Genomic DNA, 19019 nt, shown 5'->3' with positions numbered 1-19019 from the left:
TCTAACAAAACTTGCTCAATATGGAAATGTAGACAATTTTAAACATAAAACACATTTCTGTGACCCACAATGAATCTTACGTCAAATCAAAATTGATTAAACGTATAAACTCTGAATTTACGTCGGTTAGCCGTTGTCTTTACGTTATTTGCGTGGAGGCGCAAAGTTTGGACTTGTACATGACGGGATAAACCGACAATATTTCTGGGTGATGCGCGTTAGTGATGAAGAACTTTCTTTTTTTGCGATGCCAAGTATAGTAAATTAGCGAGCAATGTCAAATTGTATCACAAAATTTCTTGCTCCACTCATGACCTTGCAATAATAGTGTTCTGCTGTCTCTCAGACAATAAATTTCACTCTCTAGATCAAAATATGAACTCATTTACTTAATTGAACACATGGACATTTGAACGGCAATTTTCAAAATGGTAATTAATGTCTTATCCGAAAAGCTTGAGCTAACCAAGTTCGTTGAGCTGTATAGCTAAAAGAATCAATAAAAATTATTTCCTCTATATTTTCTACCACTTATTTTCTCAAGAAAACTTGATCGCTTTTCCATTATTTTACTACTAATAAAGGGGGTTTATTCGCTCTGAAGTTTCTATTTTTCTACTGTCTGTAAATTGTAAATAATTGAGCTGTAAGTAGGTTTTGAATTTGTTCGTAAATGGAACAAATTTGCTGGAGATTGGCCATGAGGTTATTAATTTTAAAATAACATTTGACAGTTAAAAAATCAGAAAAATTTGAGTTTAAAAATAAAATATCTGTGTTGGATGTCTTGCGAATTCATTGACTCGAATGAAAAAATATTTTCACCACAATATAACTAACGGGTGAATTTGATGTAACAAATGAAGATAATTCTTGCTCAAAATAATGCATTCGTGATACTGCCTTTGAATCGGTGGAAGTAACCGAATAATTTCAGTAGCAGAAATGAGAGACAAAAAATAAGTGACCACTCAAGTTAATTCCAAATAAGACAATTTCCCCTAAGCGTTTCCGCCGTTTACCGGAAGATCAAAGGTGCACTTCCATCCGGTTTTGTCGGCGGATAATCCGGATGTGTCCCGGAGCGACGTCCGCCAATCCAGTGGTGCGGAACGAAAAAACTACGGTGCTCTCTCCGAAGTTTGTTTCGAATCTGCAAAAGATTTATGAAACAAAATAAAATTTTGTGGCACACTTTTCGAAGTATGGAAACATTCAGAATATTTGTTCATAACACAATTTTGCATGAAGAGTTTGTCTGGAAAAATCCGGCGTTATATGCAATGTTCGATAATAGAGATAATTAATGAGCCAAGAGTTACTCGGTGGCGATGACGATGTCTGGCGGGCTGTCGGTGGCGTTCTGTACGACGAGGAAGAGCTTCGTCACGACCTCGATGACGTGCCCCGTCTGCAGGACGATGTCGCCCTTGCGCTTGCCCACGTCCGAGCCGAAGAGGCAGCCGCCCTGCGACGTGTCAGGAGGCCTGGGCGCCGTCAGGTCCGTGGTCGGCGACGAGGGCTTCACGTGCACCACAGCGATGTCGTCTGGGGGAGTGTGTGGTGAGTGATGTGGTGAGTGGTGTGGTGAGTGATGTGGTGAGTGAGTGGTGAGTGGGTGATGTGGTGAGTGGGTGATGTGGTTAGTGGGTGATGTGGTGAGTGGGTGAATATGATGGGTCGAGTCACATCTAAATCGTCAACACCATGCATTGATTTGCATTAGAATATTCCGTATCAAATAACTAGAAATCGATTGTTAAAATAGAAATAATGCTGAGATAAAATAGAATAATATCACAGCATCGTTGTTGGAGATCATGTAAAATATTTTATTTTGCTATCCATTTTTGGATTTCTTCTTCGATTCCGAGTGATTATATATCTAATGAAATTTCATTATTTTTAATGGAACAATCTTTTCGGGTTCATAAATATTACAATTAGCAAGTAAGAATATGTTATATTAAGTTAGGTTAGGTTAGGCTATTTTAGGTTAGGTTAAATTGGGTTAGGCTAGGTAAGGATAGATTAGGTTAGGTTGGGAAAAGTTACGTTAAGTTTTGTTGGTTAGATTAGGTAAGGTTAATATAGGTTAGGTTAATATAGGTTAGGTTAATATAGGTTAGGTCAATATAGGTTAGGTTAATATAGGCTAGGTTAATATAGGTTAGGTTAATATAGGTTAGGTTAATATAGGTTAGGTTATGTATTGACCCATGAACGGAGAGAGCGATATCCTGGCGATGTCGGCGGCGGGGATGCGGTACTTGAGGTGCAGCGAGCGCTGGTCCACCACCAGCAGCGCGTTCGTCGACACCGCCAGTAGGATCGGCACGAACTGACATACAAATTGAGGGTGAACTGCTCAACCTTTAATTTAATTTCAGGCTGTCATTACTTTTATTTAGCTTTATCGATAGTAATAGCACTGAAAGATTTTGTTTACAGCAGGTAGGCCAATACGAGACTACTTACTACTTTACGAATTTTACAAAATAACAATGAATATCTTGATAAAGGAAACGTGAGTATTTTCCTCACATGAAATTTATGAGGCGTTAAGCCAACGTAGATTTTATGTAGAGTGCTATGATGTCACACCATAACAGGGAAGAATTATATTTTGGATCAACATTGTAAAATTTATCAGCGAGATCATTTAATTATTGATCTTAGAACAAAGGTAAAAAATACATTATTAAGAGGTTAACTAGCGGACGTCACACAAATATCCCCTTTTATACTAATACCCTAAGACCTCTTCACAAACCGATTTAATATACAAATTTTCCGGCAATCACCTTGCCTGCAGATCTGGTGATCTTATTAACGATGTCAGCGAAGACGATGTAGTGATCGTTGGTGTCGGCAGCGATTTTTTTCCACTGCGCGTTCTGTCGCAGTCTCACGTAGTCTCCCATGAACGGGTGTCCTATGCTGCACGGCAACAAGAGGCCTCAGCTTTAATTGTTATTACAAAGTGCACAGCTTGTCGGAGATAATTTCAGGCCTATTTTTCTCATCATTAATTCAAATTTTTACTTCTCAGCAGTACGAGAATATGACTGGAAAATTGTTATTATTTATTGATTATCAGGAGTATTCAAATAATGAAGGTGCCATTACTGTAGGCAGATAACTGAAGTTGTTTAAGTTAATGATACATTTGTTCGCATTTTGTTAGACTTATTATTAGCGGGCAATGAAACAGTCTTTACTTAGACATTAATCGAATAATACCGTGTTGAAATAATTGTTTCAAAGATATGAAAGTCTAAAAAGTTCTTAAGAAAGCCTTGACTTGCCGCACCTTCTGTTGTAAGAAGCCTTGCGGTCCCTGAAGATGATGGACGCCGTCACTTTCTCCCGCATGCGGTTGCGCGCCGTCTGATCGAACCTTAACCGATACTGCGCGCACTGAATACATGGAAAACAAATTAATTTAAATTTTGGCTAACGGAGTAATTTATAGTACCTACATGGTATCTTATTGGATTTCTCCTTATCAAGAAGAGAAATTCCATAGGGCTTTATTATAGAGGAGTAGCCTGCATGATTACCGGATAATCTTTTCTGACAGGCCGGACGTGTAAAATTGTAGCAAAATGTTCTTGCTGACAATCCTAATCCATAAAGCAGACTCAGTTCATGATTGTATTGCTCAACGAGGTATAGCTAACTCAAGACTGAGTGAACTGATAGACTATTGTTGCGAGATCACTCGAGGTTCAGGCTGCAGTGTTTATAACAATCTGTCATAATTGTACGTCAAAATCCACTTCATTTTATAAAAATTACTTAGATTTTAAGCAAATTATTCATTGTTTTTCCAATACACAGAATACATTGCTTATTTCATTATCACAGAAATTTATTCATTGACTAGCAATGGGCGAACTTTTTTCTATACCAAATCAAAACTTCTTTTTGAAACCAGCTTCTCGATCTACCAACGCCAGCGAAAAGCCCCGTTTGACAAATTAAAAAAGTCATGAAACAATAAAATTATTAGTAAGATGCCTTTTCTGGTCTTTAATCAAATTTGTACCACAGAAAAATGCATTCATGATTAATGGTGCATGTTCTCATACATTGTATATAGTTGAGAATAATGCAACATTACGTTACGTACGTTTTACGTTTTTAATTAGTCAGACGTTAGACTGATTAGAATTGATATTATAAATAATAATAGCGGTTTCAGCAATAGCGGTTTCAGCGTTTATTAGGCCGTAAGCCTGTCGCCGATTCTTAACATCGCAGAACATTCACAGCTTGTTGCGGTCTCGAACGCGCAACTCGCTGCTACAATTCTGCTGTGCTTAACCGCCCGGCCTCCTCGCCGATTCTGACCAGAAACTGGCGCACAGAGCTGGGATCGAACCCGCGCCTCTCTGCGCCAATCTTGGTACTCTGTACTTTAACCACTGGGCCATAACCATATTGTGCGCAAAGTTTGCATCAGGACTCACTATCTGAAGGTTAGTTATGGAACGATGCAATTTATGTCACTTCTTTACGCTGTTTTTACACTTAACCTATTTTTTAACGTTGAGTATCTACGCATTAAAGTTTTTAGGACTAGCATTTTTGATAAAGCAGATAGAGATACCTTTCAAAACAAGTAGTTCTGGAGCTCATGAGCATTTAAAAATAATCGAGTTGGATGGAATAATAGTGGAACATTTTAGATAAAATATTACGATGTTCACCAACCCTGTTGAGGTGGTGAAGCCTCCTGAGGGCGGCGCTGAGGGGGGCGATAAGGATGGGTGCTGTGGGCCAGTCCTCGGCGATGGGAGACTCGCTGGGAGGCGTCGTGAGCAACTGCTCTAAGAACCTCCACCGCTGTCGGGGCACACGTGTGATGTTGTGTATTAGTCGCAGGGATGTGTGTGTTTTGTGTGAATATTTTGTCCATATTTTGAGCTAATGTCATATCCATGGTATTGTGTTGGTGCAGGAATGAAATTCGTTTAAACGATAGGCATGGTCAGTAGCTTTTGCAAGGCTCATGTGAAACGAATAATACGTACATTTTTTACCTGCAAACAGATGACGCTTGATCTGCAGCGTTAATTTTCGTTCTGAGATATCATAATAAATTTTTAATCAAGACAATTAATATGTAAGCAAGGTTTGTTAATACTCTATTTCATCAAAGAAGCCGCAACCGATAGCAATCTCATTTTGAAATAGAGCTAAATTGAAATGAAATGATAAACTTAAAAAATGAGTTGTAACACAACCATGCGACAATATTTCTTGTCGCGTCGAGTCACCGAAATGTGAAACAGCCTCCCTGATAGCATCGTTGACGCTCCGAGTATGAACGCCTTCAAGAACAGACTAGACGAAGCTATGCAGGAGCATATGTTCAGTCTTAAAATGCCTAGCACTTTACGGACCAGGCCAGACGTCCAGCAGCTATCTCAATAAATCATCAGTTATGGAAAGATCTGGTTCCAAAGGCCGGATCCCTTGTGAATCATTGAAGGCAACAGGACATGGGCTTATTTCTTCAGTGCCGACACTTCTATTTTATTCTATTCTTATTTTTCAGGGCAACACTTTGAGCACATTGGCTTTGAAAATTGCTCCCTAAAATAATGTCTCCCTACGACCTTATGATGCGTTTGGCACTTCTCAGTCCACGGTCCAGCAGCTATCTCAATAAATCATCAGTTATGGAAAGATCTGGTTCCAAAGGCCAGATCCCTTGTGAATCATTGAAGGCAACAGGACATGGGCTTATTTCTTCAGTGCCGACACTTCTATTTTATTCTATTCTAATTTTTCAGGGCAACACTTTGAGCACATTGGCTTGGAAAATTGCTCCCTAAAATAATGTCTCCCTACGACCTTATGATGCGTTTGGCACTTCTCAGTCCACGGTCAAGCTGATGCGCTGCGTTCGTCGGCCTCCGTCACCATGTCGTCGATAGACATGTCGCCCCGCCCCCCAGGTCTCTGATGTAACGTAATTGTGTATCGTTTATCTGCCCTTCCTTGGGCCAGCTGATGCAAGATGCTGTTGCTTGTCACTTACTGAGGATAGTTCCCACAACTGGACGATCCGGGATCTTGCTCAAAAAGTTGTCCTGTCGTCTCTTGAATGTCGCAAGGGTGAACTCCCCTCCTCTCAGCACCTTTGGCAATGCATTAAAATGCCTCGTTCGTTACACGGACAGTGATCCCTCACGAAGAGTCTGTTCTCGGGCCGCGACTGGGTTTTAAAAGGAGAAATTCTGCACAGTGTCCCTCGCCTTTCGTTGTAATATATCACTATTTTGGAGGTCTCACTGTTAAAGTTGGGAGCCAATCCAGTTATCATCTTCCAAGAGTACAGTATGTTATATCTATCTCTTCTCATCTCCTGTGAGTCCTATGACATATCTTTCTCTTTTCCTCTCCAAGGTGTTTCAACCTGCCCCAGCAATTCAGCTCCAGCTCCCTCGTACAGCTGATGTTGGACGTGAAGGTCCGCTGAACTGACTCCAGTTTAGGCCCTCGCCAGCCATGAGCGGCATCCAAAGCTGGCAGCAGTACTCAAGATTGAGGAGCAAGTGGGCTCTGAAGGGTGTAATCATTGGCGCTGCTTCTATCGTTCGAAGTGTACGCCAGATCCACTCCATCCGTTGTCTGACCCGCGCAACTATTTCCTGGATGTGGTCATCGAACACGGACGGCTTCTGTATTCATCAACACTCCGAGATCTCGAACAAGTTGATGGCGGCCTATAGACTATGGCTAGGAAGAGGTAGAGTTTTTTGATGTGGAGTAGCAGGTGTTCAACAAAGCCATTAGAGTTTCCAGATTCTGATCTAAATTCCACCGTGTTTCTTGCGAGGGAGTTCGTAAGTAAATGAATTACTCCTTCATTTTTCCTCCCTTCCATTCGATCCGCATGATATTGTTCATATTTTTCTACTGCAATTTCTGCATTACGGATGTTTTTTCTTAGGTGCAACTCCTTTAGTGCAATCATAAAGATCCCACTCTCGTCGGCCATCTATCTCAGCACGCCAATCTTGTTGCGCGCTCGTTTTGGGATGAGCCCCTCGATGTTGGACAGCAGAAAGACAGACTCTGCCCTTCTTGGTGCTCTTAAGAGCGGCGGTACCGCTCTGCCAGGCGTCTCTGGCCAAGTAGCTCCTTTATCTGGTGTTGCATTGGTTCTAGCTGATACAATTGCTGTTGCATTAGATTCATCATGTATAAAAAAAGCATGGAGGGTAACTTCTTGCCCCCCGCATGCTTCTCTGTCCCAAGCACATTGGCTACTCATTGGAGTAGCTAAGCCTTCCGCTCTTCTCCATGGACTCAGTTAATTTCCGCTCCGTACATCACGGCTCCGTACATCACCTCTCCTTACAACGGTGTTTATTTCAGCTTTACACTCTCTTCCCTGAGGGGGGGCAGTGGGCATCGCCATTAGCTGTGAGGGCATAGCATTGGTGCTCTCTATTTTACCAGTTTGCTTGATTTGATGTGGTAGAAACGGCAGCTTTCTTTGGTGCAATCCTCTCTACGTGATGCTCAACACATACGCAGATACGTGCCACTCACCAGATACGTGCCACTCACCAGATACGTGCCACTCACCAGATACGTGACACTCACCAGATACGTGACACTCATCAGTTACATGACACTCACCAGATACGCGCCACTCACCAGATACGTGACGTATGCGTTCTGTATGACTGTGGCCGCCCAGTCTTCTCTTCTGAACCTCTGCATATTCCTGACCAANACTCACCAGATACGCGCCACTCACCAAATACGTGACGTATGCGTTCTGTATGACTGTGGCCGCCCAGTCTTCTCTTCTGAACCTCTGCATATTCCTGACCAACGCCTGACCCTGCAGCAAAAACACAATTAACTTGCACGTTTGCTACACGTAAATTGATCTTAGATAAATATGACCCGGCTATATTAAGAATTAGAACAGTTCTATTCTTGAGGTGTGGGAACATGTATTCTGTATTGATATTCCAATTATTTAATTGTGCAAGTTAAAGCAACTACATAATAAAATGAAGCAACAAACATAATAGAAGCAAATAAATTATTTTATGCGTCACTCGATTTTATGTTCTTGCTCAATTTTTGCAGTCGGTAATGATTAATATCAGCTAAAAAGTTGACATGCACATTGCACTGGAATAAGTCATGCAAGAACGAGGGAAATTTCATGCCACTAAAAAAATCGCTACTCACCGTGTAAATGACATTTTCTGCTATGTTTATTACTCACCATCATCCAGCAGCGCCACTCACCATCATCCAGCATCACTCAACATCATCCAGCAATGTCACTCAAAGTAGCCCAGCAGCGCCACCCGCCATCATCCAGCAGCACCACTCACCATCACCCAGCAGCACCACTCACCATCATCCAGCAGTACCACTCACCATCATCCAGTAGCACCACTCACCATCACGGCGAGTGTCTCCTGGGAGTGGCGCCAGCGCTGCCGCTCGTAGAGTTCGTCTTCCAGCCGCCGTCGCACCTACGACGTCGTAACGCGTGACGCATGCAATGTAATGCGTGACACATGCAATGTCGTAAACAATCATTTAAGCTAAATTCAGTTAAGTTAAAGTTTACTTAAAATTCTTTAAACCCAAAATATCGCGGGTTTTATTATGGATTAGTTTCTGTTCATTGAAACAGTAAAATGAAATAGATTTATTTTCATGCAAGGACATGGGAAAGGAGCGAATAGAGTTACGAAAAATATAGGCCATAGTTAATGCATGCAATACAACGCCTGAAAATCAAATTCAATTAAGCCTAGCAAGACTCCAAAACACTTTCTTAGAGCTTAATAAGCTCTGAGGAACCCAATGGCATTTGGATCTCAATTATTAATACATGCAAGAATGCAAGATTATCATTGCAATCAATATGAGTGACGATTATTAATAACACTCGATTTTACGCACAGTTAACACACAGTTTTACGAACAGTAACACTCGATTTTACGCAACACTTATTACGTGCTTATGAGTACAAGGCAGGCAGTGACAGTTACATGCTTGCCAACTCAGAATTATCGGATAATAATTAATTTAAGTGCGTGATAATAATAGAAAAAAATATTCAGAGGATAAAAATAATTATTATGCGTCGGAACTTGGAAGCGTCAGACGCACCCGATGGCGGCGCCAGGCGCCAGCGATGATCGCCTGGGCGCGGCGCAGGCGACAGAAGCGGCGCCGCTGGACGTGTCGCCGCCACGTCGCCTGGATGGCCACAGCCAGCGCCTCCACCCTCGCCCGCCTCGCCTGCTCCAGCTCGTCCAGCTGCGGCGGCAGAGTGTGGTGAGGTGTGTTAGTTGAGGCGAGTGTGACGTGTGACGCATGCACCGAGGATCCCTAACAGGAGCCTCCTAACATTTCTTACCGAGGATCAATAACAGGAAGGGATTGTGTAGCTACGACAAGACTACTTAATAATAGTAAAGCCTTTCAAACTGACTATCCATTGAAATAATGAATCTTTAGAAACCGAATTAGTGCAACTAGATAAACGAATTTGAAAAAAGGACGTCATTATGGTAAAATGTGTTGTGATTAAGCCCACGAACGGAAGTTCATGTGCAACCTGCCGTAGGTCTTGCAATGCACCATTAGCAGTTCAATGTAACAAATTGCGTTTACTTATCCACCTTCAGGGTACAGAGCTTCCGTTTTACTATCTAGTAAGACTTGACCAGACCAGAGTTTCATATGCATGCGAACACTGCGTTCTGGAAGAGTGCGAAGATAAATACACTGTGAGTAAAGTAAAGCTTCAGTCAGCCATGGATGTTCGGCATACAGACATCTCTAGTACGGCCTCCTTCATTTCACCCCTCCCAGACTCAACTCCTCCCCCTCCCCTCTCCTCTCTCCCAACCCTAACCCTCCCATAAGCCGAAACCTCACTGCCACCCTTACCCCTGATCTGAGCCTCACCTCTACCTCCGCTTTTACCCTCGCCCCCCAGCCCTAACTTTACCCCCACCCCTTATCCGACCATCAATCATACCCCTACCCCCACAATTACTTCCAACCCCACTCTTCCCCCTGCCCGTACCCCCTGATGCTCACGCTGCTCCAACCCTATGACCTGTACCACTGCCTTGAACCTTCTGGATTTGGAGATCGGTTTGCCATCATCTTTTCAAACCTTACCCTCCTTCCAAGAAGCCTATCAGGCAGGCCGAGAGTTTGGAAAGGTGTTTGGTGGAAATATCTTCAAAAGAAATGTGAATACGGGAGAATGGTGAAGGATGCGCATTCTCACACCCTAGAATGCATTATAAATTCTTTGATTATGGAAGCGGTCATCCAAGAGGGTGCAAAAAAGGTATGCATTGCCCTTGCTATCATCCAACTCTGTGATAGAGTATCATGAACAGAGAGGATTGCCCCAAAGAAAACTGTCGTTTCCACATCAAATCAATAAAACATGGAGGAAATGTCAATAGAGCGACTACCAGTATTATACCCTGACAGCAATGGCGATGCCCACCGCAAAGCAGTTCCCTTGCGCTCAGGGAGGACAGAGCAACACTGAGAGAAGCGCATTTGGAAGGAGAGTTAATGTACGGAGTGGAAATGAACGGAGTCAATGGAGAAGGATAGACGACTTAGCTACTCCGGTGAGAAGCCGATGTGTATCGAGCAGAGAAACATGTGGGAGGCAAGAAGTTACCCTCAGTGCTTTTTTAGAAATGAAGGACCAAATGCACCACCAAATGTATCAGTTGAAACTAATGCAACTCCAGATGAAGGAGTGCTGGGCCAGGTACGTCTGGCGATCAGTATCGCTGCAGGTAAGAACACCAAAAAGGGAAGAGTCTGGCATTCTGCTGGCCAACATCGAGGGGCTCTTTCCACAAAGAGATCGGCGTGCTGGATTGGGAAGATCACAAGATTGGATCACAAGATTGGCGTGCTGAGAGATATGGCCGACGAGCGTGGGATCTTTATGATTGCACTAACGGAGTTGCACCTAAGAAAATATATCCTTGATGCAGAAATTGCAATGGAAGGATTCCCGCATTATCGTGCGGATCTAATGAGAGGGAGGAGGAAGGGGGGAGTAATTGTTTACCTTAAGAATTCTCTCGCAAGAAGCACCGTGGAATCGAGATCGGAATCTTGAAACGCTGATGGATTGGTTGATCACGTACTACTCCACATGAAAAAAAACTTGACCTCTGCGTAGCCAACGTCTATAGGCCGCCCGCTTGCCCATTGGAAATTTTCAACGAAACCCTGATGGAAATAGAAACCAGAATGGCTGGACTGGGTGAACCAGCCCCCAGCCTGATAACGTGGGGAGACTTCAATCCTCCAGGTATCCGTTGGACAAGTCTGGGCGGCTTGGAGGTTGGTGACCGCAACAGAACTCAAGTGGCCAAACTAGCGAAATTTGTTGCGGAACAATTGCTCAGTCAGCAGGTACGTTGCCGACAAGGGAACACAATATCCTCGATCTCTTTTTCACTAATAATGAAAGAATGGTGGTTGACGTTCGGGTTGAAGAAACCTCACTGTCAGACCACCGCCTGGTGATGGTGGATACCCAGACAATTTGAAGTGATACGCAGCCCAGGGCTATACCCTAAAAGTGACTGGCAGGACTCAATTTCCCCATCGAAGAACAGATTGGGAAGCAATACGAAATGAACTTGACGAAACTGATTGGAGATAAGAGTTTCACGAAATGAATGCAGAGGAATTTTACACAAAACTATGTGAGAAACTAGCACAGGTATGTGTGTGTCATACCCCGAGAAAAACAGGCTCAAATCTGCTGCATTCCGAGAGGCCGACGAATCCTCATGAGAAAACTCATACGATTGAATAAATAAATAGGTGAGTCCACTAGTAATCTGAGGAGACATAGACAAGTAAATTTGCACAAGGAAACCGAACTCAAGTTGCAGGATTCGCACAGGATGGAAGAAGAAGTCGCCGAGGAACGAGTAGTTGAGGTAATCAGAGAGAACCCAAAGAATTTTTTTTCAAATGCGCCCAGTCCAAGGCTGAAATAAAGACGCCAGTTATTGGCCCGCTGGAAGATCACGATGTCCTTGTTGGAGATGAACAGGGCATGTGTGAGCTACTAAGATCGCAGTTGAATCAGTCTTCACTAACCCTCTCTACTCAAGGGAGGAGAACGAAATCGAAGTTCTCCAGGAGCTGCCAGGTGGAAGGGGGTCGGATAAAATTAAATTTGGGCCAGAAAATATGGAAATAAGTATCAAAGAACTGGCGACGTTCTCAGCTCCAGGACCGGATGGAATTCCGGCAGTGTTGTTGAAGAAGCGTGTTGGAACTCTGAAGGCCCTGTTCACAATGCTCGGAAAGCCTCGATGATGGAGGGAGTTATTCCTGAGGGCCTAAAAGTGGGACTGATAAACGCCAATTTATATAAGAGGCTCAAAGGACAGACCTCAAAATTACAGACCGGTAACCTTGACCTCATAAGTGATCAAGGATTTTGAGAAGGTAGTGGTCAGTGGGCTTGTCAAGTATATGGAAGAGGCTGAACTACATATATATTAACGGGCAACATGGTTTCGCCGAAATCGTTCCTGTTTGCCACAGTTACTAGAACACCATCACCGCCTTATGGCCCTACTGGAGGAGGGAGCTAGCGTGTAGTATACCTGGACTTTGCTAAAGCTTTCGACAAAATGGCCATGCGGTGCTCTTCAGAAAGCTGAGACTGTTGGGGGTAGGAGAAAACCTGTTAGGTGGATCCACAACTTCCTTACAAATAGAGTACAAGCTATCGCAATTGGAAACTCGAAATCGAGAGAAGCGAGGGTGAAAAGCGGAGTGCAGCTAGTCTCGGTGCTTGAACCGATCCTCTTCCATATCCACTCGCCGATATCGACTCGGAACTTACACACGCATCTACATCGTCATTTGCGGACCATACAAGTGTGCTGATGAAGATCACAGTGGACCTTGCCTGCGAAAGGTTACAGGAGGACTTGTCGACAATCTATGATTGGGCCATAGTGAATAATATGCAATTCAACGGCACCAAACTTGAAGTAATGAGATACCAAGTTGACATAGATATAGGGATTCCACATCGCTACTTGGCATCGGATGGCACAGAAATTTAAGAGAGGTAACTTGTTTGAGATCTCTGATAGTTGATGAGTACTGAAGCCACGTTCGATGATCACATCGAGGAAATCGTTGCGCGAGGGAGAGAAAAGATGGAGTGGATCTGGCGAACATTTGGAACAAGCGAAGCAGCGCCAATGATTACACTCTTCAGAGCCTTCGTGCTCCTCAATCTTGAATACTGCTGTCAGCTTTGGGCACCACTCAAGTCGGGAGTGGTGCGAAAATTGTATCCTGTACGTGAAGACGTACAGGATCACCTGTATGAGGGAGCTGGACCTGAACTACTGGGAAAGGCTGAAACACCTGGGACTGTAATCACTGGAGTGGAGAAGAGAAAAGTATATCATACAGTACACTTGGAAGATGATAACCGGACTGGTTACTCAACTTTGAGTGTGTGACCTCCAAAATTGTGACGTATTACAACTAAAGGAGGGGGAGATTGTGCAGCATTCCTCAATTCAATAACCGTGCCGCGGCCAGAATAGACTCTTCGTATGGGATCACTGTCCGTGGTAGGACCAAGGCTGTTTAACGTCTTAACAAAGGTGCTGAGAAGAGGGGAGTTTGCCCTTGCGACTTTCACGAGACAAATGAACAAATTTCTAACGTAGATCCCGGATTGTCCAGTTATGGAAAATTACCCTTAGCACTCAACAAGCAACAACATTTTGCATCAGCTGCCCCCAAGGAGGGTAAATAGACGGAACATGTCCAACGTTACATATGGGACCCGAGGGCGGGGTGACCTGCCTATCAACGACTTGGAGACGGAGGACGACGAAGGCGGAGCATCAGATTGACCATGGACTGAGAAGTCCTACAATCATCATAATGTCATAAGGTTTGTTAGTTGTGGCAGGGAGTGGTGTGGTGTGTTAGTTGTGGTAGGGTGTGGTGCATAGTTGTGGCAGGGTGTGGTGTAGTGCGTTAGTTATGGCAGGGTGTGGTGTGTTAGTTGTGGCATGGTGTGGTGTATAGTTGTGGCAGGGTGTGGTGTGGTGTGTTAGTTGTGGCAAGGTGTGGTGTAATGCGTTAGCTGTGATAGGGTGTGGACGGAATTTTTTATATAGGCGATATTTCCCAAAAAATTGAATTGTCTAAGTAAAATTCTTCATATACTCAGCTTTTTGTGACTTTCAACTTTTGGTGCGATTTTGGCAAAACCGCTTTCATTGATCGTCGTCATAAAATTCATGGTACGCGTTTTTAATCTAATGATTTATCTGGTATTAATTTCACTCAAAATGTTAAATAAGTGTGAACTCTAGACATTCGATTATCATGCTGACTCAATTATAATTTTTTCCTTAGATTATCTGTTGGCAAAGTAGCAGAAATCACGGCTTTGCAACATTGCCAACTGATTGAAACAAAATATACCGTATAAGATATATAAAAGTTCACCGTGCTGTGCGTTTTGACGTAAACTCTCGTACGGCCGAAGGTGTACTGTGAGGGCGTGAGGCAGAGGTCTGCCAACAGCAGCGCACTGCCCTCTAAGCTCGAGCCTCTCCAGTGAGGCCATGTGTGAGGCGAGAGCAGCCCGTACCTGTGTAGGGATAGTGAGTGTGATGGAGGCTCAGTAGGACACAAGTACGTGGAGATAGCGTTGGATATGTTTGAGGTTTTCAAGGCCAGACTCAACTTTGGTTATGCAAATTTTGTTCTGGTCATAATGACACACCTAGGAGGAACTGCTGACCCACCTCTGGAGGAACTGCTGACCCACCTCTGGAGGAACTGCTGACCCACCTCTGGAGGAACTGCTGATGAGTCCAGCCTTGTATCCAGCCTTCCCGGCTCACACTGCAGCTCTCCAGCAGACTGCCCAAATCATGTAACAAAATTACAATATAATAATATCATATATAATTATATTCTCAATTTTGGAACGCACTCGCGTGTTCAGCAATAATATATTCGGCATACGTTATTATAAATGGTGAATATTTTTTAAAATAAATCTCCTAAAATTTACTAATTCTGAAAATAAATTCAAGTTACAAGAAAAGATACATAGGAACTTTTGCATGAAAATTGTATGAAACACTTAAGACACAATGAAAAGCGTGGGTTGGCATCAGAAATCATACCATAGTGATTTGAATATATTTTAGTATTGATCATTAAAGATGCTATCCAGTTTTCATACAGTGATATTTTGGTATATAATAAAAATGGTCCCATATAGAGAAGGGGAAATGGTACCACAATGTAGTACAATAGACAGAGATGACAACTGTGGTCCTGAAGGATATTACAGTGGTATCGGTGCATGGATGAAGTGGTGATGAAGGAAGGTTCGATGGTATAGAAATGTGAAATGCAGCAGTGATACCAATTGATGGTTGTCAGACGGATATTCGGCAAGATGTCCTCGCCTATTCAGTACGAGGCTTGGGGAACGACAAGCCTGTTTATTAGGATGGTCGAGAAATGTTTTCAATTCTCTCAAAACAGGTTATTATGCAGTGTTTGAAGGGGAAAATTTTCGGTGTTTTTACCTGGTTGGGATATGTGAGTTGCTCAAACTGGCTGATGTGTACCATATTTTCCTCATTCACAAATAATGCTTCGAATTTCGAACATGAGTGGCAGAGTATAATTGCTTCCTTAATTACCTCGCTGTACAAAAATGGTAAAGGCGAAACGTGTTTTATACTTGTTTGAAAACCGTGAGGAAGAGATCAAAGGCACAAAGCTGGCTTTTAGACGTTTAGTAAAAGTGGTTTTCTGTCTCTCCGTAACGTAGAGATGGTGAGGCTGAGTGCGCAAGTCTCTCCAAAAGTAATGACGCAATAGAAGCAAGCCCGTATTCCAAAATCAGGAAGACCAATATTATCGAGAAGATTATGATATTTCACAACAAGTGTCAGTCACAAACAAGAAAACCAGAAGCGCCGAAATCCTCATCAGCAGCAGACCTACAAAGTGAACTTGAGAAACCTGTGCGACGGACTGTACACTGATCACATGGGGCTCCTCAAGGACCCGAGGCTCCTCATCGACTTCCTGATGGCCCCTCAATAGCCAAGAAGACGGCGAGTTGATGGCGGTGTTGACACTGCCTGGCATAGCAAAAGACAGCAGCAGCGGAGAATCGTAAGCAGTTGGAAGAAGAGGCAACGGGAGAGAGTGGAGGCGGAGACGGTTGGTACTCTCCTATAAGTGTGTATATCACCTTGGTCGGATCCATTCGAAAACGGAAGAATCGCATGAGCTCTTGGAATGGCAGGAGAGACGTGAGGCGGCGGTGTAGGTCATCATAGCCTGCTTGTTTATCCTTCAATACGAGGCGAATGATTAAGACTGTGTCATAATGTAACAGAATCTGGAATTAGAGCCTCTGAGCTTGGCCAGCTGAAAAAAGCATGTTTCTGGGCTCATCCCGTCAGCCGCATTCTTCATCCGCTCATGAATAATCTTTTTCGTCCATTGTCCAATATTGGTTTCGAAGACGGTGCATAAAGTTAATAAAGTATTTAAATTTATCTGTATATTGATATGTGAATGAAGATGCATGAATAAATTGCCCATCATATTAGAGAGAGAAAAAGTTCTTGGTGTACACTAAACGTGCTGGTATAGAACAGCAACCTTCTGTATGAACCGTACTTTACACATCTTGGTGGTGACTTGGCAGCTCCTCGTCCAGCTGCCCTGTACCCTCACCAGTGATATCTGATTTGGTGTGCCAGCAGCTCCTGGTCCAGCTGCCCTGTACCCTCACCAGTGATATCTGACTTGGTGTGCCAGCAGCTCCCGGTCCAGCTGCCCTGTACCCTCACCAGTGATATCTGATGTGCCTGCAGCTCCTGGTCCAACTGTCCTGTACCCTCACCAGTGATATCTGATGTGCCTGCAGCTCCTGGTCCAACTGTCCTGTACCCTCACCAGTGATATCTGATGTGCCTGCAGCTCCTGGTCCAACTGTCCTGTACCCTCACCAGTGATATCTGATGTGCCTGCAGCTCCTGGTCCAACTGTCCTGTACCCTCACCAGTGATATCTGACTTGGTGTGCCAGTAGCTCCTGGTCCAGCTGTGCCGGCAGTTTCGAGTCGTTGGGTTTGAGGCAGTGGACGACGCTGATTTTCTTGCCCGCCACGTGGCGTACGAGCGACGCAAGTGAGATCTGCGCCTGCGCCACCACGCTCGCCGGGCGCTTGTGCGGCGCTCGCCGTGGGTTGCCTGAGCGAGTAAAATAGTTTTCGAATAAATTTATATGTGAATGTAATTTAATGCACCCAAAAACAATATTTGACGTAATAAGCATTCAGGGTTGTATTGAATTGAGATAATTTTTTTCGGAAAATACTGCAGTGGTTGTGATGTTATATCACAGATTATAATTATCATTTTTCTGACGTTGAAAACCATGATTTGAAAGTTGTTCACGTTCTCCAACGTATTCCAAATTATTTGAAACAGAATAGAGTACGAAAAAGGTCACATCTCCAAACGTAAATCGAGACAGCGTCTTCTGAAAAAGAAGTAGTTTTAACTAGACCCGATATCAAAATAAATATGAGAAATACCACAAATATGTGACCTTCAGGGAATAGTGAGCTAAGGAAGAGGTGGTGGCTGCAGTGCATTGCGTGACTCAGGTCCTTGGACAGCTCGTCCAGGTTCTGGGCGAGGAAGCCTTTAACGCTGTACGTCACCGACCCAGCAAAGTGACGTATTCTGAGCAGTGCGAAGTTACAAAATCATAAGAGGAGAAGCGTTACAAGAAGTCACCGTGTAACATACTGTTAATTTAAAAGCATATATTGGAACGAGACTGCGACATTAATTTAGGTGGCATCAAACATTAGGACCTCGACGGGCTAATTGTTGCGGACTGTGGCAGTCAATCATGTAAACAACAATAAATAATAAATAAGTTACCCGATATCGTCACCAACAATTAGTTACCTAAAAGCATCAACGGGAAGATTATTATCGGGATGCTGGTGCCTGCTGGAGGTGGCACTTGAGGTTCCAGGCTTGACATCGACACAGGGATGCCCTGCGTAGGTCTTCGCCAGGAGTTTCAGGAGGTCTTCTTCCTCATAAGACGAAGACGCGTCCCCTTGCGTCTGACACGCCTGCTGGGAGGGTCGTTTGTGCAGACAAGAGTCAGGGTCTGGCGCGGGACGAAGCGTCAGTTCTTCTATTAGCGCCAAGACGCCCGATTTGCTCTGTTTGTGAAAAAATTACGGGAATATATTTTTTCAGGAACGCTGTACATTCTCCTTCATAGAAAACTGCAAAACGTTATAAAGAGGATGAAAAGTTTAAGATGCCATGAATTTGTATTTGAAACGCAGAAATCATTAAGAAATTTGTGAAAAATGTCGATGCACGATTGTTTAATAAATTAACTCGAATAGCGGCCAAAAATGATTTACGGCTCCAATATCGAAATTTGAACGAGATGCAAATTCCTTAGCTTTTATTCTATCCGAACTTAGTGTTTCAGGCCGAACATCTCCTGCAAAGCACAGTACCTGCAGTGCACAGTACCTGCTGCAGTAGCTGCAGTGCACAGTACCTGCTGCAGTAGCTGCAGTGCTGGCATGCCCACAGGACTGTCCAGCGTGATCCAGTCGAGCCCCTCCCTCACGTACTCCTCCTGCCGCTCCTGCAGCGTCGCTTGCCTCACCACCTGCGCAGTGCACGGCGCTCGTGAGTGGAGCTCGGCAGTGAATAAATCATTGTCCTGTGAATCGCTGCATGCTTTTTAGCATTACTTATTCAAATCAGATGCATTACGGCGAAGTATTAATGAGTGGGACTTCAATCGCGTATTTGTTTTTATGGAGTGTAGAAAAACAAGCATCCTTCGAACCATCCTTCGAGAGGCGAGTTCAGTG

The 19019-nt window shown here is 43.7% G+C and overlaps 1 protein-coding gene across 1 annotated transcript in view; it reads right to left on the bottom strand.

Annotated features, from left to right (window-relative positions):
• The window catches only part of LOC108666004 (unconventional myosin-Ia), a 33128-nt gene continuing 14109 nt past the window's right edge, over positions 1–19019 (bottom strand). Inside the window, exons 13-27 of the mRNA XM_047880728.1 lie at positions 18698–18811; positions 18079–18344; positions 17711–17847; positions 17160–17349; positions 14912–14983; positions 14564–14708; positions 9170–9319; positions 7784–7870; positions 7681–7740; positions 4720–4851; positions 3314–3420; positions 2805–2940; positions 2218–2341; positions 1323–1548; positions 1–1153 (exon numbers count right to left, since the gene is read on the bottom strand). Coding sequence (XP_047736684.1) covers positions 1030–1153; positions 1323–1548; positions 2218–2341; positions 2805–2940; positions 3314–3420; positions 4720–4851; positions 7681–7740; positions 7784–7870; positions 9170–9319; positions 14564–14708; positions 14912–14983; positions 17160–17349; positions 17711–17847; positions 18079–18344; positions 18698–18811 — 2070 coding nt within the window. The 3' untranslated portion in view covers positions 1–1029. The remainder of the gene's footprint in view (positions 1154–1322; positions 1549–2217; positions 2342–2804; positions 2941–3313; positions 3421–4719; positions 4852–7680; positions 7741–7783; positions 7871–9169; positions 9320–14563; positions 14709–14911; positions 14984–17159; positions 17350–17710; positions 17848–18078; positions 18345–18697; positions 18812–19019) is intronic.

This window comes from Hyalella azteca, unplaced genomic scaffold (assembly GCF_000764305.2).
Source record: "Hyalella azteca isolate HAZT.00-mixed unplaced genomic scaffold, Hazt_2.0.2 contig6050, whole genome shotgun sequence".
Taxonomy (NCBI): domain Eukaryota; kingdom Metazoa; phylum Arthropoda; class Malacostraca; order Amphipoda; family Hyalellidae; genus Hyalella; species Hyalella azteca.
The sequence above is the reverse complement of the archived record's forward strand: the minus strand, read 5'-3'. Positions and strand labels throughout refer to the sequence as shown.